General features: G+C 44.6%; 1 protein-coding gene across 1 annotated transcript in view; it reads right to left on the bottom strand.

Moving 5' to 3' along the window:
* Nucleotides 1-19,375: 19,375 nt before the first annotated feature.
* Nucleotides 19,376-25,473, bottom strand: part of LOC141098447 (uncharacterized) — a 59,857-nt gene continuing 53,759 nt past the window's right edge. Inside the window, exon 5 of the mRNA XM_073586267.1 lies at nt 19,376-19,623. Within this exon, the coding sequence (XP_073442368.1) occupies nt 19,376-19,623 (248 nt within the window). The remainder of the gene's footprint in view (nt 19,624-25,473) is intronic.

Raw genomic sequence — 25,473 nt, forward strand, 5'->3', positions numbered from 1 at the left:
GGCCGAAGAGTAGGGAAAGATATTATCAAAACAAGCTGAGGTCAAGAGGTTCTTAAGTTTTGATGTTACACAAATAGGATAAAAAAGAGATCACAACAAGTAGAACTAAATACAAGCACCATTTAAAAATCTGCGTGTTTTGTGATTACATTACAAAGCATAGTGTTAACATTCTCCGCATAATTTTGTACCATTGTTCACAAAGGATGTGCAGAGTTTAAAATAAATATATTATTATTACTTTTAAAAGTTTTCTTCTATATTCTACTTTCAACACTTAACTGCATAATATCTCGATTCTGAAGAAAGCTTGACCATTAGTTAATGTAAGGATTATAAATACTGTATATAATTTAAATATCGATTTTGAGCCCAAAATAATCTCTACCTACTGCACAATAATAAAACTTTTTAGATACTTTGATAATCTTATAGTATCATTTTTTTATTTATGTTTAATGCTGGATTTGCAAACAACAATTTGTTTTATTCCTTTGTTGAGTTTTAATTTTTATCTTTTTGTATTATGATGCTTAAAAGAATTTTTATACCCATGGAGTGGAGTGGATCTTATGAAATTCGATTTGCTGACTTCCTTGAAATTTCTCCCCAAATTTGATTCCCGATGAATAAACTTGAGCAAATTTTTATTCTGTAAACCTAGAAATTGCTCTTAAAATATACGTGAGGGAAAGAAGAGAGAATCCCATTGACCATAAAAGCTTACATGTTAAAGGCAATAGAGAGATAGGGGACCCGGCTCAGCTTAAGCGCTTATACTCTGCAGGAGTCAGAGAGAGAAAGCACCCTGTTGACCATAATAGATTACACTCTAGGAAAGAGAATGAGAGGACCCTGCTAACCAAAATCACTTATACTCTACAAGAGACAGAGAGAGAGAGAGGGGAACCCATTGACCATAAGATCTAACTCTATACAGGAGAGATTTCCCCAGTAACTCTGAAGATGAAAAACAGCTTTACCTAAAAAATTGTGCTCCACTGGGAACTGTTGATCTTAGATATCCCACATACTGGCCACTACTGTACAAGTTATGATATTCCACTTACCGTATATACTCAAGTATAAGCCGAGATTTTCAGCCCATTTTTATAGGCTGAAAGTGCCCCTCTCGGCTAATACTTGAGTCATCATTCCAGGGGGTCGGTGGGGGAGGGTAAGCGGAAGGAGCCGGCAGCTGTAACATCATACTAACCACCTCCTGGCATGGTCTCTGCACTTCCCTGCTTCCCCAATGGTCTCTGGTGGCATCAGCTTCTTCCTGTGTTCAACGGTCATGTGGTACCACTTATTAAGTAATGAATATGCATGTGACTCCACTCCCATAGGCATGACACACATATTCATTACTTTAATGAGCGATACCATGTGACCGCTGAACACAAGAAAAAGCTGCCATGCCAGAGACCATCGGAGAAGCGAGGAAGTGCAGAGACCGCGCCAGGAGGGGGTCAGTATGATGGGGAGGACGGGGGGAGCCATGGCAAGCCATGCATACAAGAGGGGGAGAATGGAGGAGCCAGACATACAGCAGGGGGAGGACAGAGGAGCCATGCATACATGGAGGAGGACGGGGAGCCATGCATACAGCAGGGGGAGGATGGAGGAGCCATGCATGCAATGGGGGGATGGAGGAGCCATGCATACAGCAGGGGGAGGATGGAGGAGCCATGCATACAGCAGGGGGAGGACAGAGGAGCCATGCATACAGCAGGGGGAGGATGGAGAAGCCATGTATACAGTGGGGGGAGGACAGAGGAGCCATGCATACAGCAGGGGGAGCCACACATACCAGGACAGGGATGAGGGTACTCGGCTTATGCTCGAGTCAATAAACTTACCTAGTTTTCCATGGCAAAATTAGGTGCCTCGGCTTATACTCGGGTCAGCTTATACTCGAGTATATACGGTAATTTTTTTGGCAACTGCAATAATATCTCAAAATGTTTGAATGAAACTGCAATTTTTATGAAAATTGACTCAAACTTTATCCTCAGCAGATCTATACCCTCATCCTGAAGCATTGTAGTCAAACCCTATATAGAAACAAGGCGATATCAGCAAATCAAGTTTGGCTATTTGGTCAGGATTAATGGTGTCCTCAATGTTATGAAATAAAGGTAGATACTAATCTTTTTGCAGTACTATTAGGGAGAAGCTTGACTGGCTTAAAATTTATTCTGCAGCAGGAAGCAGGACAATGACATCAAGCCTACAGCCAATACTGTTAAGGGCCCGATATCGCTAGCAATATTGCTATAACGTCACTGGTTTTTTGACACAGCAGCGATATTGCTAGCGATATCGCTAGCGATATCGCTATGTGTGATACTTACCTCCAACCGGCTCCCCCGCTGATTATCGCTGATTGCGCGAGAACGTCCTGGGCCATTTCTCGTTGGCCACTTCCTGCTGGGCTTCCTGCTGTGGCAACGAGCGACGTGTGGACGTAGGTGGGAGGACGTCTTCATCGCCTCGTCTGACAGGTAAGTAGTGACCCCCAACCGCTGCTATGTCGCTGGTGAGATCTGCCTGTTACCCTTAGGAACTACAGTATCTTCATTGTAAAATAGAACAAAGAGTCTTTTATGTGATGATATGAGCCTCACAGAACACTGATCTCAACATCATCAAGTCTGGATGGGATTACATGATGAGACAATAGTTTTTGCACATCAGTTCAGAGCTTACTGTCAGTCAAAGTACTGGGAATTGCTTACAGTCACTGCACACAGAGTTGTTATTGATGACTGTAGATGTGCTGCCATGCCTGTGTGAATGAAAGCAGTCAGCTCCTGGGATAAATTACATTTATTTTCTCCCAGGAGCCACGCTTTCAGTAAGGTGGCTGGGCACCTTTCTAATGCTATTTGACTACATATTATCCATATAGCTGCATGTAAAAGCAATACCCAATGTGACAGGGTTTCAAAGTGTTAAAAAAAACAGTATAATGATATCTATTTTATTTTTTAAAGCATTTTTTGAAAGGAGAGGGGGAGCTCTAACCAGCAGCAGTGTACACTAATAGAAAAGATGATAAATTCTAGTGATAAAATACCGTATTTATCGCTTTATAAGACGCACCTGATTATAAGACGCACCTAAATTTTAGTGGAGGAATTTAAGAAAACAAATATTTTGATCAACATAGTGTGCAAAAAACTTTACTTAAATAATAAAATATTATTTTAATATAGTAGACTCAACAGCAGCATTGTGGGTAACATGTAAAAGCAGTCCCATGTACCGTAAGTAACAGCAAGAACCATGTTCTGGCTAATAAATGAGGAGAAACGTTAATCATCAGACACCGCAATCTTCTAGTCAGAGAATCCCAGGAATTACTCATCACTGCTGTCAGAGTCTAGAAAGATCAGGTCCTCACAATCATTGGTGTCACTTTCTTCACTGTCCTCATATAGTGCACCATCTTCGGTGCCATCTAAGGCATTGCTAATTCCACATTCTTTGACCGTATAACCGTTTCATCCTTTACTGATTCCCATGATGTTTTCACCCACTCACAAACTTGAGCGATAGTGGGCCTCTTTATCCATCCAGTTGGTGTCAGGTCATGATTGCCAGCAGCCATCCATTTATTCCACTCTTCTCGCATGTAGATTTTAAACGGCTTGTTTATAGAAACATCGAGAGGTTGCAGCTGGCTGGTAAGCCCCCCTGGAATTACCGTGAGATGGGTCTTCACTTCTTTAAACACTTTTTTTGTGTTTTCACTAGTATGAAACCGGAAGTACCATGGCCATCTTTGATGCGCTCCACTCTGAAACGCATGCTGTAACTTTCCCGCTCACTTTGTATCCTGAGCAGTGGAAATGACGTGGGACATGCTTGATGATGCTGAGGGTATGTGGCTGCATTACTTTATCACTATTATGTTGACATATTGGGGTTACTATTGTTACCTTCTCATGTTTGATTTAACCACCTGATAGTAGTTGGGGCCGATTTGTGGCAGTGTATTAGGGGGGTTATTTAAATCCGCCTTTCTATGGCTTCCGGTACCATCAAGTATCATCTGGGTATCTGATTATTGTTTTCCCTCCTGTCTTATTAGGGATTGTTAGGGGAGTGAGGGATAGTCCTCGTTGAGTGGGGGCGCCAAGATTCGAACTTTTAGGGTGCCAACCTCCATGGCTAGGAAGGTATCAGATAGCCTTATTGCAGGGCTGTGTAGCATCCCAGAATAGGTCTTTTTGTATTTGTGGCATTTGCCAATGATTCACTGGGATAGGTGTTCTTTTAATATTTTGTTAAATAAATTTGGCTTTTTAGGGGATTTATATGTTTGCACTTCTGTTATATTCCCATGAGATATATATTTTCTGTGTTTATAATCTGATTTTTTGATATGGCCAGTTTTTTGTCGGCCCCTATCAATACAGGCGCCAATCAGGTTTTTTCCACGAATTCATCTCCAGAAAATCCGGATAATCCCTCCCTAAGAACCCTGTTTAAAGAACTTTATCATGCGTATAAAGATAATATAAAATCTTGGTGGGAAATAAGGGGTTTGGAGAGTTATATAAAAAATAAGATTGTGCCTAAAGGTTTGCGTATCAATATACAGCCCTCACCCCGAACCACTAGTCCTCATTTATTGGCAGCTTGGACGAAAGAATCTGTTTATTCATCGATTCGCTTTATGCAACTTCTCCTTATTGAGGAGAAGAAACTATTTGAAGACTCCACTAAGAAATTGAACAATTTGATTGATAGGGTTCAAAAATTGAGAACTGACCCTGATTTTAAACGAAGGGAAGAGATTCTCAAAACATCATTTGAGAAATTTCAAACTAATCTCAAAGATCGTAAATGTCAGGATCTGAAGTGATCTGACAGTTTTAAAAACACAGAGTGAACTTTTTTTCCTTTTGGCAAGTTGCCAAGGTGACTTGACTGTCCCCAGTGGTGGTTAGTGGTATCGCACCTTAGGTTTTCAGTTTAAAGTTCTCTGTAATTATGATTCAGGTGTGGGGCTCTATAAATGAGTCTCAGGGTGGGCAATCACGGCTGGTGATATTCATTCATTGTTTCTGAGTTGGTGAGAGCCTGGTGGAAGGATGGAGCTGAGGAGGAGTCCTGTGCAGCTTAGCCAGGGGGGAAGTGTGTCAGCTATGGTGTCTGGATGAAGGGCTGGCATGGCGTGGTGGGGTCGCAGTGATGGTGTCAGCGGGAAGTGTCTGCATGGACTGGTGGAGTGGCGACTATGGAGAGTGGCACTCACCATGTGGGACTTGGCTGCTGAGCTGGACTCAAGCATGCTTGACTTCGTGGCAGAAGCTGAACTCCTCTTTGGGACTCTGTTACTAAGCAGCAGCAACTGGTGGTGGACTCTGCTCCAAGACTGCACTATGGTGAAGGATCCTGTTATGGTGATGGATCCGGGTGGAGGAGAAGACGCACGCAGGTGGAGGGCTCTGTTGCAGGAGCATAAGCACAGAGCATAAAGCTAAGTGGTGTCCCCCTGTATTGTCTCTTTCCCTCATGTGTGTTGTTAGTGCAGTGGTGGGATTAGTTTCCGCACCGACCAATTCCCTAGTGAGGGTATAGGGTCAGGGCGAGCAAGGGCTTTGAGGTACGCGTGCGGCGCCCGGTGCGGAACCGGCATAGGGAACGTTAGGAGTGCAGGGACACTGGCTCAGGGGAGCTCAGGAGGTCTCCAATTCCCTTTTCCCTATCGCAGGGCCCACCATTGTTAATGTTTCCCAGGTCCCCCTTATTATTTAAATTCGCCGTACTGGAGGTGGGGTTTCCAGAATTTATATTAACGTGTAATACCTAAATTCGTCGGGTGGAGGCGGTGTATCCATCTGCACGTTTTATTATTTAAATTCGCCCCACTGGAGGCGCTGTATCCAGGGTCACGTGTGTTATGGGTTCGCCTTGCGGTAACATCTGCGTCCAGACACACAGTGACCGTGACAGTAAACATACACAGTTCACACGTGACCTTGCTGAATTCAAGGATAATAGGGCGTATGAGTACAAAATTGGTAGTTTAACAGAGGTCTCTTCGTCAGATATTGATACATCTGATACTGAACTTACTGAGAACTCTAGTGGTTATAAGGGAAGAGGGGGGAAAAATAGAGCAAGATGGCACCCACAAAGAAATCAATACAGGCAAAGGGGTATGGGACGGGGGGGAATACAGCATCTGTCCTCAGGTCCTTCCTCATCTGGATCACAATCTTTTTTGGACAGGGGCCCAACGGTGGGCTACGATTTGAGGAAAAGACCTTGATTGATCAAGGACAGATCATAAATTTGTCATCTTATAATCTATCTGGGGATGAATGTCTTGTTTTGCAGAAGGGTCTCAATTTTGTGCCAACAAATAACTATAACTGCTTCAACTGGGTTAAGGATCTTAATTTGTTTGGTCGAAATCTGAAGTGGAAATTTTTTTTCAAGCAGCATGATCGTGAACAATGTGCAAAATTTGGGCTATCAGACAAAGGATATGGAGACTCTTGATGCCCTGACGAGTCTCCTTAGGGAGAATGAACAGCAGCGGGGGGTTGGCCCGTTTACTACCTTGAAAAATAAGAGCACCAGAATGCCACCTAATAAAGAGGCAGCAAGCGCTGACATTTTTATAAAGATGGTGGAGGATGACCTCCGAAAAATTCCATGTGTTAATCGTAATGGTATTTCTAATCTCTCATATGCTGAGGAGATGGCCCTTGAAAGATTGGAGAAAAATGTTAATATAGTAATTAAGGCCTCAGATAAGGGTGGGAATCTGGTGGTAATGGATCACGAGAAATATCGTGCGATGTGTTATACATTATTAAATCATGAGGATACATATGAAATTTTGCGTAATGATCCTACAGAGGAATATAAGAAGGAGTTATTGTCGATCTTGGATGAGGCAAGGCTGAATAAATTAATCTCGAATAATGAGTTTCCGTTTCTATTTCCAAAGACACCTGTAACTGCAACTTTTTATGCACTACCAAAAGTGCACAAGGGGCTGGACCCACTAAAGGTTTGACCCATTGTTTCGGGTATAGACTCCTTAACTCAGAACAGTGGTGTCTACCTAGACAGGGTCCTGAGGCCCTTTGTAGTTGCACTTCCTTCTAATGTGCGTGATACATTGCACTTATTAAATCTGCTTGAAGGAGTTACCCTTGAAGAAAACATCATGTTAGCATCTATTGATGTGGAGGCATTGTATAGCTGCATCCCACATGAATGGGGTTTTGGAGGTGGTTGCCCATTTTCTGCAAACGAGAGCAGTGGAATGTCGGGCACATAATTCCATAATTCCTTTGTCAAGGATTTGCTTAAATTTGTCCTTACCAGAAATTATTTTCTCTTTGATTCCAGGTACTTCCACCAGCTCAGGGGGACTGCAATGGGGAGCCCCTGTGCCCCCACTTATGCAAATGTCTTCCTGGGCTGGTGGGAGGAGACCTGTATATTTGGAGATGAGGATAAGTGGTGGATTCCTTTTATCAGCCTCTGGGCCAGATATATTGATGATATTTTGATATTTTGGTCTGGCCCAGGGGCTGAGTTTAGCCGCTTCATTGAATGTATTAATGTCAACATGGTGGGACTTAAGTTTACATCTGAATGCAATATGCATAGTATCAATTTTCTTGATTTGACGATTACTAAAAAGGCCGATGGAGGCATTGACACCTGCACATATAGGAAGCCTACTGCGACTAATAGTTTGCTAAGATGGACAAGTCATCATCCAGAGCCACTGAGAAAGGGTATTCCCAAGGGGCAGTTCCTAAGAATCCGAAGGAACTGCTCTGACCTGAGTACCTTTAGAAGACAATCTAAAGATCTGTATAATAGGCTCAGGATGAGGGGATATCCTCCAAGGATATTGAATAGACCACAACATGAAGCACTAATAGTGGACAGACACTCCCTTCTCCAGAAAAAAGTAGCCATGAATGATGTTAATGAGAATACAGTTAGACTCATTGGCAATGGCGGATCTTAATAGGGGCGGATGGGGTGGTCGCCCCGGGCCCAAGGTTTTTTGGGGGCCCAGGGGCAGGGGGGGCCCAGGGGCAGGGGCGGGCTGGGCCGGGTGGCAGAGAGGCAAATTCCCCCCGGACCACTCCCCCAGCACCTGTACAGGGCCGGCCGTGCCCGGTGCTGTGACGCCGCCGGCAGCAGACAGCCACCCACGTCACATTCTATGAGGGGCCGGGAGCTGTGCACGGCTGTCACCTTGACGGCTGCTCAGCTCCGGCTCCCTCCGGCTGTACTTCCGGGTCAGATGTCGGGCGTGCGCGATGACGTCATCGTGCATGCGCCGACATGTCCCGGAGGATGCTGAAAGCAGAGGCACTGCTGGGGAGCGAGCCGGCTGTGAGGTAAGTATGGGGAACTGTTTTTATTTTTTTTTATTTATAAAATGAATTAAATGGGGGATGGGGTGAGTGGGGGCTGTACACAATGAAGGGGGGTGACTGGTGCTGTACATGATGAAGGGGGGGTGACTGGGGCCTGTATATGATGAAGGGGGGTGACTGGGGGCTGTACACAATGAAGGGGGTGACTGGGGCCTGTATATGATGAAGGGGGGTGACTGGGGCCTGTATATGATGAAGGGGGGTGACTGGGGCTGTACATGATGAAGGGGGGTGACTGGGGCCTGTATATGATGAAGGGTGGTGACTGGGGCCTGTATATGATGAAGGGGGGTGACTGGGGCTGTACATGATGACGGGGGGTGACTGGGGGCTGTATATGATGAAGGGGGTGACTGGGGGCTGTATATGATGAAGGGGGGTGACTGGGGTCTTCACATGATGACGGGGGGTGAGTGGGGCTACACAGGATGAAGGGGGTGAGTCGGGGCTACACATGATGAAGGGGGTTGAGTGGGGCTAGACATGATGAAGGGGGTGAGTGGGGTTGTACAGGATGAAGGGGGTGAGTGGGGGCTTCACATGATGAAGGGGTGAGTGGGGCTGTACAGGATGAAGGGGGGTGACTGGGGTTGTACAGGATGAAGGGGGTGAGTGGAGGCTTCACAGGATGAAGGGGGGATGAGTGGGGGCTTCACATGATGAAGGGGGTGAGTGGGGCTGCACATGATGAAGGGGGGTGAGTGGGGCTGCATATGATGAAGGGGGGGTGAGTGGGGCTGAACATGATGAAGTGGGGGATAAGTGGGGCTGCACATGATGAAGTGGGGGATAAGGGGGACTGCACATGATGAATTAAGGGGTAAGTGGGACTGCACATGATGAATTAAGGGGTAAGTGGGACTGCACATGATGAATTGGGGGTAAGGGGAACTGCACATGATGAATTAAGGGGTAAGTGGGACTGCACATGATGAATTGGGGGTAAGGGGAACTGCACATGATGAATTAAGGGGTAAGTGGGACTGAACATGATGAATTGGGGGTAAGAGGGACTGCACATGATGAATTGGGGGTAAGGGGGACTGCACATGATGAAGTGGGGGTAAGGGGCACTGCACATGAAGTGGGGGTAAGGGGGACTGCACATGATGTGGGGGTAAAATTAACTGCACATGATGATGGGGGAGTGGGGCTGCACATGAAGTTGGGGGGGAAGGGGACTGCACATGATGAAATGGAAGGGGGGATAAGGGGCTGCAAATGATGAAGCGGCACTGCAGATGAAGTGAGTGGGTGATAGGGGACTGCAATGGATGAAGTAAGGGGACTTCAAATTAAAGTGGGGACATTAAAGTGGATCCCTTATGGCCAGGATCACATTGGGCGATTTTGTGCGTATTGGCCGTAGGCCTACAGCTTATGTGCAACGTCTTTTTAGGCCATGTCCACACGTGGTGGAATGGTGGTGGGTTTTCCGTATGGACCCGCAGCAAACCAAGTGCTGCGGTCCGTACGGCTGTCAATTCCCGCACGGGGACCGCAGCGCTCAGGTGGGAAGGGGGGTACAGGGGCCCAGGTTTTATGAACAGCCCCGGGCCCATAGTCCACTTAATCCGCCACTGCTCATTGGTACATATGATGCTCAGGCGGATAGGGTCTACCATGTTCTCAAAAAGCATTGGGGCATCTTGTTGGCTGACCCCAATTTGAGGGGTCTTGTCACGGAAAAACCGAGTGTGACTTATAGGAAGGGGAGGTCTGTTGGTGATAGGCTTGTCCATAGTTTATATCAAAGGCCAAAAGGGGCAGGTACTTGGCTTGATAGACAGCCTCTGGGCTTTTTCAAATGTGGGAATTGTTCTAGGTGCAAAAATATGCTGCAGTGTAAAATCTTTACTAGTTCACATAATGGTAGATCCTTCTGCATTAGAGACTTTGGAAAGTGTAGATCTACAGGTCTGGTTTATAAGGCCACGTGCACATGTCCCATGGATTACGTGGGTATAACCACAAGAGAACTCAGGGTGAGGGTGGGGGAACATTTGGGGGATATCAAGAATAAGAGGGATACCCCTGTCGCAAGACACATGAATGCTGTACATCAGGGTTGTGTCAGTGACATTTCCTTCACTATGATTGAACTAATTAAGCCCAGAATGAGGGGAGGTAACCTGGATAATTTAATTTTGAGACGTGAGTGTGAGTGGATCTTCAGGTTGCAGTCCCTCTCCCCTGATGGGATGAATGAGTGCACGTCATATACCTGTTTTATATAGTTAAAGGATTCCTGATTTGGCTAATGTTCTCTCAATATTTGATTGATAGGGTTTTTTATATATATATGGCATGTCATGATGTGCTTATATTACATATACTACATTTGTAGAGGATATTTATCTAAAATATGATTACATTTAAGAATGAAACATTTTTTTGTCCCCAATAGGGTTCCCTTAACAAAAGACATCTGATATACTAATAGGTGCCTTTAGGATTAGTTTAATCTAACGTGGTTTTTCCGCTAGATATGAGCGGCACGTTTAGGCTGTCAATGCTGTTTCTCGTCCCTATGGCAACGGGTGAGAGCGGATATGATGTAATTTGTACATGAACACCATGCACCGTACTCAGGATTTAGCGTCCTGTTTCCCCATGGTAACCCCGGTAGGCGGAGTTATTGGTATGCTGACCGGAAGGTCCGGCGCCATGTTTGATGCGTCTTCTTGTGAAGCGCCCGCTCCCACTTTGTGTATCGGAGGGTGGGAGTTGGTTGGAAGTCCGGCACTGTTATTGTTGAAACCGGAAGTACCGTGGCCATCTTTGATGCGCTCCACTCTGAAACGCACGCTGTGACTTTCCCGCTCACTTTGTATCCTGAGAGGTGGAAATGACGTTGGACATGCTTGATGATGCTGAGGGTATGTGGCTGCATTACTTTATCACTATTATGTGGACATATTGGGGTTACTATTGTTACCTTCTCATGTTTGATTTAACCACCTGATAGTAGGTGGGGCCGATTTGTGGCAGTGTATTAGGGGGGTTATTTAAATCCGCCTTTCTATGGCCTCCGGTACCATCAAGTATCATTGGGTATCGGCTATGGACATCATTTACATTGATTATTCCTCCTGATGAACCGCTACAGGCGGAGAAATGCGTCGGGGCTACCTGCACATAATAAGTGACCCTCTTTTATTTGAATTGACTATATACCCCTGAGGGGGACCGATTTTTATCAGTGTCTTTTTGACATATTGGGTGCTCATAGGTGATCATGGTGTGGAGGTATTAATGTTTTTATTCTATTGGATATTTGTCTGGGGTCCTGCTACAGCCTAGTGCAATTTTAATATTCATTTCTGCACTATCTTATTATTTTTTTCCCTCCTGTCTTATTAGGGATTGTTAGGGGAGTGAGGGATAGTCCTCGTTCAGTGGGGGCGCCAAGATTTGTACTTTTAGGGTGCCAACCTCCACGGCTAGGAAGGTATCAGATAGCCTTATTGCAGGGCTGTGTAGCATCCCAGAATAGGTCTTTTTGTATTTGTGGCATTTGCAAATGATTCACTGGGATAGGTGTTCTTTTAATATTTTGTTAAATAAATTTGGCTTTTTAGGGGATTTATATGTTCGCACTACTGTTATATTCCCATGAGATATATATTTTCTGTGTTTATATTCACTAATATGTGCCCTGAACTGGTCTAGCACTAACAGGGATGTTTTTTTCAGAATCCCTCCAGGACGTTTGGACCACAATTTATCAATCCACAATCTCATTCTGTTATTGTCCATCCATGCTTTCTCATGAACATGCACAACTCCTCATGGGATAGCTTCTTTCGGCATGTTCTTTCTTTTAAAAATTAACATTGGTGGCAGTTTCGTGCCATAGTCACAGCAGGACAACACAACTGTGTAGTGGTTTTTTTCATGTGCTGTAGTTTTTACCGTTACGGTTTTGGCACCCTTTGCATCAACAGTCCTGTTGGATGGCACGTCAAAGGTTAGAGGTACTTCATCCATATTCCCAATCTGGCCTAATTCATATCCATTTTTCTTTCTACAGTCAATTACAAATTTGTGGAAAGACAGAATTTTTGCTTCATATTCTTGTGGCATTTTTTGCTCAATTCTAGTTTTGGTGCACATAGCAAGGCCGCATCTCCTCATAAATCTGAAGCACCATGATGATGATCCAGTGAAGTCATTGATGCCTTTCTCAGCAGCAATGCCCTTGGCTTCGAATATGAACATTTTTGTTGAGACCGAAAGGCCATTATTTCTGTGGCGTACGATCCATTCTTTTATGTCCACGTCTAACTCTGGCCACTTAGCACCACGCCTACGAAGACCAGATCTGCTTTTTCCTGCTTTTTGCAGCTCATCCTCCTGTTTCCTCCACTCTCCTATCATTTTTTCAGTTGGAGGCAGCCCGAAATGTCTCTCCGCTGCTCTGTTCACATGCTCTTTAGCGTATTTGATAACTTCCAGTTTAAAGGGGATTTTATATGCAAGCCTTTTCTGCTTTGACATGCTTTAAAATTGCACAATATGGAGCAGCCAACTGTACGGTATTTTCTGCAGCAAAATGCAGTATTGAAACAATTTTCCGCTCTGTTCTTCATAGTTATGGGGGCACTGTAACTGAGAGCATGAATGAATATGGTACTATTGCTGTAGGAAAGACATGGGCCGCACATCCAAAAATCGCAAGTTGATCTAGTGGTGTTAGGCAAAAGTGTACCATATTCAACTGAACAAGAAGTTTTTAGTTTACCGTAACATTATAGTCAGACTTATGAAGCTTACTGCCAAGTCATGGCGAATCTCAGTGTGTCCATAACTTTAAATACTGTAGCCTTAAAGGTGTGGAGCAATGTGCCGACCACCACCACAGCTACAATGCACCAGCAGGGTGGGTACCTCTTGCCCCACAGTACCCATGCTGCAAGGCTGGAGACTGCAAGAGGGGTTCCGCCTAGTTTTGCTCACTAAGAGGTTCGCCGTCATGTGCTAGCGGCTTCTTACAGTCTACCGTAATTACGGTAGAATGTTAAACTAAGAATTCTCATGTTCAGTTTCATTTTGCCTAAGTGGCATTAGATGAACTTATGATTTTAGATGTGTGGCTCATGTTTTTCTCTACACCTATGATGAAGAAAAACATTGTCATGGGGGATCTGCGAATGGTGCACTGTTATGGGGGATCTGTGGTGACACACTGTTATGAGGATCTGTGGTGATGCACTGTTATGGGGAATCTGTGGTGACGCACTGTTATAAAGATCTGTGGTGATGCACTGTTATGAGGATCTGTGGTGACGCACTGTTATGAGGATCTGTGGTGACGCACTGTTATGGGGAATCTGTGGTGACGCACTGTTATGAGGATCTGTGGTGACGCACTGTTATGACGATCTGTGGTGACGCACTGTTATGAGGATCTGTGGTTATGCACTGTTATGGGGATCTGTGGTGACGCACTATTATGGGGATCTGTGGTGACACACTGTTGTGAGGATCTGTGGATGATGCACTGTCATGGGGAATCTGTGATGACGCACTGTTATGAGGATCTGTGGCAGCGAGAGCCGGCTTATGATGATGAGAGTATTCATCAGCCAGTGACTGTGCAATAAATAATTAAATAAAATAACCAAAAAGTGTGGTATAGCCTCTATTTTAATTCTGATATCCAGCAAAAGCAAACCCACAGTTGTGGGCTGCAGCCCTCTGCTGTCAGTATTATCTTGACTGGTTATAAAAAATTGGTTCCCACGCCGTTTTTAAATTTACATTTTCACAACTAGGAAAGCTAAAGCAGACATATGGATTATCTTATCGTCAGACAAGTGAGGAATATGTTTTTTATCTTAAATTTTTTTAAATAAATGGGTAAAGGAGGGAGGGGAGTTTTATCTCAAATAAAGGTCTTTATTCTGGCTGTGTCTTCTTTATTATTATATGCCTATGAGGTTAGTGATGGGGGTATCTTATAGATGCCTCTCCATTACTAACCTGTGGGTGTCATGTCAGCTGACATTACAAAGCTGACATCAGCTTCCCACTTGCACTTGTTACAGCACCAGGGCAAGTGGGAAGAAAGAGGCTAAGAACCAGAATTGGGACATTTTATGGGTGCGCCATTTCTGGGACACCTGAGAGGTGCTGTTATTAGTCTGGGCGGGTGCCAATATCCATGGTCCCTTCCTAGGCTATTAATATCAGCCCACAACTGTTTGTTTAGTCTTTGCTCTTTATTGAATAATGTTAATCTTTTGGGGGTCTCCCCTATAAAAAAAAACAGTAAAGGCTAAGTAAACAGCTGTGAGCTTATACTAGTCTTGTGAACCTTTAGAGCTTGGCAACACATGTTTACTCTTAGCCAAAAAAATGCTTTCACAATTTCCCTAGTATTAAACAGGTGATAATTCCATCACCTGTGCAATATTAAGGATATCCTTAAACATTGATCTGTTTTGGTCCTTGAGGACCAGAGTTAGTGAAAATTGCTATATGGTTTCCATCTGATGATGGCTGGTAAAAGCAACAAGACTCATAATCTCATTACCATTTTTAAGGTCATACTGGTAGGTTGCAGAAACGTGATACATTTGCATATGTGAGGACTGACCTGACATTGCAATTGATTCCTGTGCTAAGTCTGGTGCTGCACTCATGCTCTATGATGCTTCTGATGCTGCATTCATTCATTGATTTTGGAGCTGATGTATTTCTGTACTGCTTGTGGCTATTGTGCCACATTCATGTATTCATGATGGCTCTAATGCTGCACTACGGTACTTATGGTGGGTCTGATGCTATAGTGATCATTATTTTTGTCATACTTGATCATTATAGAGTCATTATTCAGTATGTTGTACATGGACAGCACAATGACTAAAAATACAGCTGTCTAAATGAGGCCATACAGTTGTGGCCAAAAGTATTGACACCCCTGCAATTCTGTCAGATAATGCTCAGTTTCTTCCTCAGAATGATTGCAAACACAAATGCTTTCATATTATTATCTTCATTTAATTTGTCTTAAATGAAAAAACACAAAAAGAATTGTCCTAAAGCCAAATTGGATATAATTCCACACCAAACATAAAAAAGAGGGTGGACAAAAGTATTGGCACTGTTCGAAAAATCATGTGATGCTTCTCTAATTTGTGTAATTAACAGCACCTGTAACTTACCTGTGGCACCTAACAGGTGTTGGCAATAACTAAATCACACTTGCAGCCAGTTGACATGGATTAAAGTTGACTCCACCTCTGTCCTGTGTCCTTGTGTGTACCACATTGAGCATGGAGAAAAGAAAGAAGACCAAAGAACTGTCTGAGGACTTGAGAATCCAATTTGTGAGGAAGCATGAGCAATCTCAAGGCTACAAGTCCATCTCCAAAGACCTGAATGTTCCTGTGTCTACCGTGCGCAGTGTCATCAAGAAGTTTAAAGCCCATGTCACTGTGGCTAACCTCCCTAGATGTGGACGGAAAAGAAAAATTGACAAGAGATTTCAATGCAAGATTGTGCGGATGTTGGATAAAGAACCTCGACTAACATCCAAACAAGTTCAAGCTGCCCTGCAGTCCAAGGGTACAACAGTGTCAACCCGTATTATCCGTCAGCATCTGAATGAAAAGGGACTGTATGGTAGGAGACCCAGGAAGACCCCACTTCTTTTCCCGAGACATAAAAAAGCCAGGCTGGAGTTTGCCAAAACTTACCTGAAAAAGCCTAAAACGTTTTGGAAGAATGTTCTCTGGTCAGATGAGACAAAAGTAGAGCTTTTTGGGCAAAGGCATCAACATAGGAGAAAAAAAGAGGCATTCAAAGAAAAGAACACGGTCCCTACAGTCAAACATGGCGGAGGTTCCCTGATGTTTTGGGGTTGCTTTGCTGCCTCTGGCACTGGACTGCTTGACCATGTGCATGGCATTATGAAGTCTGAAGACTACCAACAAATTTTGCAGCATAATGTAGGGCCCAGTGTGAGAAAGCTGGGTCTCCCTCAGAGGCCATGGGACTTCCAGCAGGACAATGACCCAAAACACACTTCAAAAAGCACTAGAAAATGGTTTGAGAGAAAGCACTGGAGACTTCTAAGGTGGCCAGCAATGAGTCCGGACCTGAATCCCATAGATCACCTGTGGAGAGATCTAAAAATGGCAGTTTGGAGAAGGCACCATTCAAATATAAGGGACCTGGAGCAGTTTGCCAAAGAAGAATGGTCTAAAATTCCAGCAGAGCATTTTAAGAAACTCATTGATGGTTATCGGAAGCGGTTGGTCGCAGTTATTTTGGCTAAAGGTTGTGCAACCAAGTATTAGGCTGAGGATGCCAATACTTTTGTCTGGCACATTTTTGGAGTTTTGTGTGAAATGATCAATGTTTTGCTTTTTGCTTCATTCTCTTGTGTTTTTTCATTTAAGACAAATTAAATGAAGATAATAATACCAAAGAATTTGTGTTTGCAATCATTTTCAGGAATAAACTGAGTATTATCTCACAGAATTGCAGGGGTGTCAATACTTTTGGCCACAACTGTATGTCATCCAAACAACTGTTTGACTAAAGGTGTAAGGACTGTGTACCTGTTTTGTCTGCTCTTGCCCTTTGTTCGGTTGGATTCTGCCCTTAACCAAAATAGAGTTGCTGGCTTCATGGGGGCCATCTTGCTTCCTGTCTGATACCTCTGGTTTCCTGTCTGCTGTGTATATAAAGGAACTCTGCACATTGTACCTTGCTTGTGTATCTTGAACCTTACTTGCTGACAAGCTGGAAGGACCTGTAACCTGTTTGCTTCTTCTAATCTTCGGGATACCCAGCCTGCTTTGGATCTACGTACCACGGAAGGACTCTGTTGTTCTACACCCGCTCTGCACCCACCTCCGCTACGGTCTGCTTTCCTTTAGGAGCCGGCCTGGGTTCTGGGCCCTGGACCCTGCATTGCTGAACAGGTCTATACTACTTTGAGACTGTCTTATTTGCCTGCTTATCTGTAGAGTCACAGTTTGCATCTCATCTGAAGTTCATATCTCTGCAATATATACATCTTGAACTGTGATATACCGTGTCTGTCTTAATTCCTGACCCACATCATCGGGCTCCATAGAACTTTAGCATAAACTTATAACAGAATACACAAGCCCCCAAAATGGAGCTCACTGGGTCAGATACGATGGAGACATGGGTGAAAAAGCTGTGCTCATTTGTCGCAGGACTGCACGTGGAGCTGCAAGCAATTAAGACTAAACTGGGGCATTAGAGGCTCAAACTAATTATAATGCAAATGTGGCTGATAATTCTATCCAGGCTATAACCTCTCGCCTCTCAAATGTGGAGACTACAGCCGCAGCCATGGTTCCATCCCCAGCTCCAACTTCAGGTCCGGTTTTTCCCAAACTCCCACCACTCAGGTTTGGTGGAGAAAGAGATAAATTTTGTGTGTTTCTGAATCAATGTCAGCTGTATTTTTCTGCACGTACGGCTCAGTTCACAACTGAATGGGACAAGGTGTTAACCTCTTACCAAACTCTCCCCTCTCCAATCTGTCTTGAATGCTGCAGCCAGGATCATATTCCTCACCAATCGTTACACCGATGCCTCTACCTTGTGCCAGTCATTACACTGGCTACCCATCCACTCCAGAATTCAGTATAAACTTATTACCCTCACCCACAAAGCACTCCATGGCTCAGCACCACCCTACATCTCCTCCCTTGTTTCAGTATACCACCCTACCCGCGCCCTCCGTTCTGCTGATGACCTGAGGTTAGTATCCTCAATAGTCAGAACCTCCCACTCCCGTCTCCAAGACTTTACACGTGCCGCGCCAATTCTTTGGAATGCACTTCCCAGGTCAATACGATTAGTCCCCAATCCCCACAATTTTAAGCGTGTCATGAAAACGCATTTATTCAGACTGGCCTATCGCTTCAACACATTAACCTAACCTATCCCTGTGTGGCAGAGCCAAAAGTTTTACCATAACCAGGTTCCCAGCATCATGTTCCCACATGCTTTATGCATCCATTAGCCCTCTGTGTCTGTACTGTTACACACTTAACATTATGGCTGGTCCATACAATCAGAGCAACTGTTACCACCCACCTTTCGTGTCTACCTCTTTCCTCATAGACTGTAAGCTTGCGAGCAGGGCCCTCACTCCTCTTGTTATTTGTTATAATCTACTGTATGTGATTATTGTTATGCTGTAATGTCTATTGTCTGTACAAATCCCCTCTGAAATGTAAAGTGCTGCGGAATATGTCGGCGCTATAAAAATAAAATGTATTATTATTATTATTATTAACCATGATAATGTTGCTGACAAACAAGGCCTTAGCCTGGACAAATCCTCTAATTGAAACCAATGATGCATGTTTGAATTCTCTGAATGACTTTATTGCTGTTATGTGTCACATGTTCGATGATCCTAACCGAAATGTCATGGCAGAAACTGCATTATTAACACTTCGCCAAGGAAAGCATCCTGTGGTGGAATATACTATGGAATTTCGGAGGTGGGTGCTGGACGACACTATATGGTGCAATGTTCAGGAGGGGTTTGTCTGCTACTATTAAAGATTAACTGGCTCGGGGTGAATCACCTACTAACCTGATTGACTTTATAAATCATTGTATCTGGAGATAGATATTCATCTCACGGAATGCTGGCAAGAGAAGTGGGCGGAGGCCAATCGTAATAACCCCATATTCCTCCCATCTTCCTCCGGGGAAATCCAAAACAAGTCATCTTCTCCGGCAGAGTCTGAACCTATGCAGATTGATGCGGTTCGCAGGAGTGCCGTCGACGCACGCAAGGAACATCGCTTCAGACAAAATTTATGCTTCTACTGCGGAAAATCGGGTCACTACATCTCGGTCTGTCCTGAAAAAAATTGCAAGTCCGCAGCTGCGGTAATCGAATGTGACTTTTCAGATGTATCTTCTGTTAGTTCTCAGTTAAATACTTGTAGGAAAGTGATGGCAGACGAAACGCCAGACTTCCCTGATTCTAGCTCAGAAGCATCGTCACCTGTGGGTGGGGAAGTTTTTTCTATAAGTTCTGCTATGGCGATCTCAGGCGAGGTCAGAAAGGGAACACTTTGTACTATTCCCATTGAGATCTGGGTACAATGCTGTTGGATTACTAGCACAGCCATGATTGATTCTGGGGCTAGCGGCAATTGCATGGACATCACATTTGCTAAAAAACAGTATACATTCACAGAAGGGACATGCACCAGTGTTAATGGAGGCTATAGATGGGTCCCCGTTGGTATCCGGGCCGGTAGACTCTCAAACTACACCTCTGAAGATTCGTATGGGGGCAGGTCATTTTGAAAAACTGTCATTCTTGCTAATTTCCTCCCCTCACTTTCCTATAATTCTAGGGTTACCATGGTTGCAATGGCAAAACCCCACTATTAGAGTTGAGCGAAATGGGTCGAAAAATTTCAAAGTCGGGTTTCATGAAACGAAACCCGACCCTAGGATAAGTTCGGCCACGAGGTCGGCGACTTACGCGCCAAAGTCGCATTTCAAAAGTTTGTTTTGCGCTCTTTTTCAGCCAATCAGGATCCACGGACACTGTGGGCAACGTGATGACATAGGCAGGGGTCACCACCATCTTTCAGAAGGGCATGCAAGTGATTGGCCTGCTTTGGCGGGCGTCACAGGGGTTATAAAAGGGCGTGCACGCCGACCGCAATCTTACTTCTGCCGATCTTAGCAAAGAGAGAGGTTGCTGCTGCTGATTCTGTAGGGAGAGCGTTAGACAGGGAAGAAGAAAAAAAAACTGCTTCTACTGCTAGCGATTTTGCCTGTACAACACACCAGTCACTGTGTGTGCAGTGCAAGGGGAGGCTATATTGTGGTGGATGAGCGGTGTTGGTTGTTAGGCTTCCTGACAGCTGCATTGCTGTTTACCCACTGTTCTGCAAACTGCTTTTTTAAAAGCAATCACAATTTTTTTTTTGTCCTGCTGAGGTACTGAGCGTGCATTTTTTCACACCATACAGCGGTGTACACTCCTCACACAGTACCGTGTAACGGCTGTTATCACAGCCACAGTGAAGCTATCTGTGTGTCACTCTGTGAGAATAAGTCGAGGACATGTTCCGTTCTTACAGACCTGCACCTACTAGTTTTGTCTAGCTTTCAAACAGTTAAATATATTTGCTGTTTGATCACATTCAAAACTATAGAGAGACAGCGTGTGTAAGTCCGTATACTTAAAAAACACGGAGCTTGACAATTTTACGTACATCGAACAGCCGTGTACGTGCACGCTCCTCTCAGTACCGTGTAACGGCTGTTATCACGGCCACAGTGAAGCTATCTGTGTGTCACTGTGGAAGGATAAGAGGAGGACTTGTTCCGTTCTTACAGACCTACACTCTAGGGAGATTCCTATTCTGCCCAATTCTACATACACCTTGTAGTTTGTGATACACTAGCCAATTTCTGCCTGTGACATAGCGCTCTAATATTCAGTGGGCCTCACACAATCCAAAAGTGTCCAGTATCCACTAGTGTGTTTAGAAATTCAAAATCTCCCTTATCCTGTAGTCACTTTTTTCACACCTGTGCCATCGAGCCTGTGACATAGCGCTGTGATATTCAGTGGGCCTCACACAATCCAAAAGTGTCCATTGTCCACAAGTGTGTGCAGAAATTCAAAATCTCTGTGATCCTGTAGTCACTTTTTTCACACCTGTGCCATCGAGCCTGTGACATAGCGCTCTGATATTCAGTGGGCCTCACACAATCCAAAAGTGTCCAGTGTCCACTAGTGTGTGCAGAAATTCAAAATCTCCCTTATCCTGTAGTCACTTTTTTCACACCTGTGCCATCGAGCCTGTGACATAGCGCTCTGATATTCAGTGGGCCTCACACAATCCAAAAGTGTCCAGTGTCCACTAGTGTGTGCAGAAATTCAAAATCTCCCTTATCCTGTAGTCACTTTTTTCACACCTGTGCCATCGAGCCTGTGACATAGCGCTCTGATATTCAGTGGGCCTCACACAATCCAAAAGTGTCCAGTGTCCACTAGTGTGTGCAGAAATTCAAAATCTCCCTTATCCTGTAGTCACTTTTTTCACATCTGTGCCATCGAGCCTGTGACATAGCGCTCTGATATTCAGTGGGCCTCACACAATCCAAAAGTGTCCAGTGTCCAATAGTGTGTGCAGAAATTCAAAATCTCCCTTATCCTGTAGTCACTTTTTTCACACCTGTGTCATCGAGCCTGTGACATAGCGCTCTGACATTCAGTGGGCCTCACACAATCCAAAAGTGTCCAGTGTCCACTAGTGTGTGCAGAAATTCAAAATCTCCCTTATCCTGTAGTCAATTTTCACACCTGTGCCATCGAGCCTGTGACATAGCGCTCTGATATTCAGTGGGCCTCACACAATCCAAAAGTGTCCAGTGTCCACTAGTGTGTGCAGAAATTCAAAATCTCCCTTATCCTGTAGTCACTTTTTTCACACCTGTGCCATCGAGCCTGTGACATAGCGCTCTGATATTCAGTGGGCCTCACACAATCCAAAAGTGTCCAGTGTCCACTAGTGTGTGCAGAAATTCAAAATCTCTGTGATCCTGTAGTCACTTTTTTCACACCTGTGCCATCGTGCCTGTGACATAGCGCTCTGATATTCAGTGGGCCTCACACAATCCAAAAGTGTCCAGTGTCCACTAGTGTGTGCAGAAATTCAAAATCTCCCTTATCCTGTAGTCACTTTTTTCACACCTGTGCCATCAAGCCTGTGACATAGCGCTCTGATATTCAGTGGGCCTCACACAATCCAAAAATGTCCAGTGTCCACTAGTGTGTGCAGAAATTCAAAATCTCCCTTATCCTGTAGTCAATTTTCACACCTGTGCCATCGAGCCTGTGACATAGCGCTCTGATATTCAGTGGGCCTCACACAATCCAAAAGTGTCCAGTGTCCACTAGTGTGTGCAGAAATTCAAAATCTCCCTTATCCTGTAGTCACTTTTTTCACACCTGTGCCATCGAGCCTGTGACATAGCGCTCTGATATTCAGTGGGCCTCACACAATCCAAAAGTGTCCAGTGTCCACTAGTGTGTGCAGAAATTCAAAATCTCTGTGATCCTGTAGTCACTTTTTTCACACCTGTGCCATCGAGCCTGTGACATAGCGCTCTGATATTCAGTGGGCCTCACACAATCCAAAAGTGTCCAGTGTCCACTAGTGTGTGCAGAAATTCAAAATCTCTGTGATTCTATAGTCACTTTTTTCACACCTGTGCCATCGAGCCTGTGACATAGCGCTCTGATATTCAGTGGGCCTCACACAATCCAAAAGTGTCCAGTGTCCACAAGTGTGTGCAGAAATTCAAAATCTCTGTGATCCTGTAGTCACTTTTTTCACACCTGTGCCATCGAGCCTGTGACATAGCGCTCTGATATTCAGTGGGCCTCACACAATCCAAAAGTGTCCAGTGTCCACTAGTGTGTGCAGAAATTCAAAATCTCCCTTATCCTGTAGTCACTTTTTTCACACCTGTGCCATCGAGCCTGTGACATAGCGCTCTGATATTCAGTGGGCCTCACACAATCCAAAAGTGTCCAGTGTCCACTAATGTGTGCAGAAATTCAAAATCTCCCTTATCCTGTAGTCACTTTTTTCACATCTGTGCCATCGAGCCTGTGACATAGCGCTCTGATATTCAGTGGGCCTCACACAATCCAAAAGTGTCCAGTGTCCAATAGTGTGTGCAGAAATTCAAAATCTCCCTTATCCTGTAGTCACTTTTTTCACACCTGTGCCATCGAGCCTGTGACATAGCGCTCTGATATTCAGTGGGCCTCACACAATCCAAAAGTGTCCAGTGTCCAATAGTGTGTGCAGAAATTCAAAATCTCCCTTATCCTGTAGTCACTTTTTTCACAACTGTGCCATCGAGCCTGTGACATAGCGCTCTGATATTCAGTGGGCCTCACACAATCCAAAAGTGTCCAGTGTCCACTAGTGTGTGCAGAAATTCAAAATCTCCCTTATCCTGTAGTCACTTTTTTCACACCTGTGCCATCGAGCCTGTGACATAGCGCTCTGATATTCAGTGGGCCTCACACAATCCAAAAGTGTCCAGTGTCCACTAGTGTGTGCAAAAATTCAAATCTCCCTTTTCCTGTAGTCACTTTTTTCACACCTGTGCCATCGAGCCTGTGACATAGCGCTCTGATATTCAGTGGGCCTCACACAATCCAAAAGTGTCCAGTGTCCACTAGTGTGTGCAGAAATTCAAAATCTCCCTTATCCTGTAGTCAATTTTCACACCTGTGCCATCGAGCCTGTGACATAGCGCTCTGATATTCAGTGGGCCTCACACAATCCAAAAGTGTCCAGTGTCCAATAGTGTGTGTAGAAATTCAAAATCTCCCTTATCCTGTAGTCACTTTTTTCACACCTGTGCCATCGAGCCTGTGACATAGCGCTCTGATATTCAGTGGGCCTCACACAATCCAAAAGTGTCCAGTGTCCACTAATGTGTGCAGAAATTCAAAATCTCCCTTATCCTGTAGTCACTTTTTTCACATCTGTGCCATCGAGCCTGTGACATAGCGCTCTGATATTCAGTGGGCCTCACACAATCCAAAAGTGTCCAGTGTCCAATAATGTGTGCAGAAATTCAAAATCTCCCTTATCCTGTAGTCACTTTTTTAACACCTGTGCCATCGAGCCTGTGACATAGCGCTCTGATATTCAGTGGGCCTCACACAATCCAAAAGTGTCCAGTGTCCACTAGTGTGTGCAGAAATTCAAAATCTCCCTTATCCTGTAGTCACTTTTTTCACAACTGTGCCATCGAGCCTGTGACATAGCGCTCTGATATTCAGTGGGCCTCACACAATCCAAAAGTGTCCAGTGTCCACTAGTGTGTGCAGAAATTCAAAATCTCCCTTATCCTGTAGTCACTTTTTTCACACCTGTGCCATCGAGCCTGTGACATAGCGCTCTGATATTCAGTGGGCCTCACACAATCCAAAAGTGTCCAGTGTCCACTAGTGTGTGCAAAAATTCAAATCTCCCTTTTCCTGTAGTCACTTTTTTCACACCTGTGCCATCGTGCCTGTGACATAGCGCTCTGATATTCAGTGGGCCTCACACAATCCAAAAGTGTCCAGTGTCCACTAGTGTGTGCAGAAATTCAAAATCTCCCTTATCCTGTAGTCACTTTTTTCACACCTGTGCCATCGAGCCTGTGACATAGCGCTCTGATATTCAGTGGGCCTCACACAATCCAAAAGTGTCCAGTGTCTACTAGTGTGTGCAGAAATTCAAAATCTCCCTTATCCTGTAGTCAATTTTCACACCTGTGCCATCGAGCCTGTGACATAGCGCTCTGATATTCAGTGGGCCTCACACAATCCAAAAGTGTCCAGTGTCCAATAGTGTGTGCAGAAATTCAAAATCTCCCTTATCCTGTAGTCACTTTTTTCACACCTGTGCCATCGAGTCTGTGACATAGCGCTCTGATATTCAGTGGGCCTCACACAATCCAAAAGTGTCCAGTGTCCACTAGTGTGTGCAGAAATTCAAAATCTCTGTGATCCTGTAGTCACTTTTTTCACACCTGTGCCATCGAGCCTGTGACATAGCGCTCTGATATTCAGTGGGCCTCACACAATCCAAAAGTGTCCAGTGTCCAATAGTGTGTGCAGAAATTCAAAATCTCCCTTATCCTGTAGTCACTTTTTTCACACCTGTGCCATCGAGCCTGTGACATAGCGCTCTGATATTCAGTGGGCCTCACACAATCCAAAAGTGTCCAGTGTCCACTAGTGTGTGCAGAAATTCAAAATCTCCCTTATCCTGTAGTCAATTTTCACACCTGTGCCAACGATCCTGTGACATAGCGCTCTGATATTCAGTGGGCCTCACACAATCCAAAAGTGTCCAGTGTCCACTAGTGTGTGCAGAAATTCAAAATCTCCCTTATCCTGTAGTCACTTTTTTCACACCTGTGCCATCGAGCCTGTGACATAGCGCTCTGATATTCAGTGGGCCTCACACAATCCAAAAGT

Source organism: Dendrobates tinctorius, unplaced genomic scaffold (genome assembly GCF_039654945.1).
Source record: "Dendrobates tinctorius isolate UK_male_01 unplaced genomic scaffold, ASM3965494v1 ptg000091l, whole genome shotgun sequence".
Taxonomy (NCBI): Eukaryota; Metazoa; Chordata; class Amphibia; order Anura; family Dendrobatidae; genus Dendrobates; species Dendrobates tinctorius.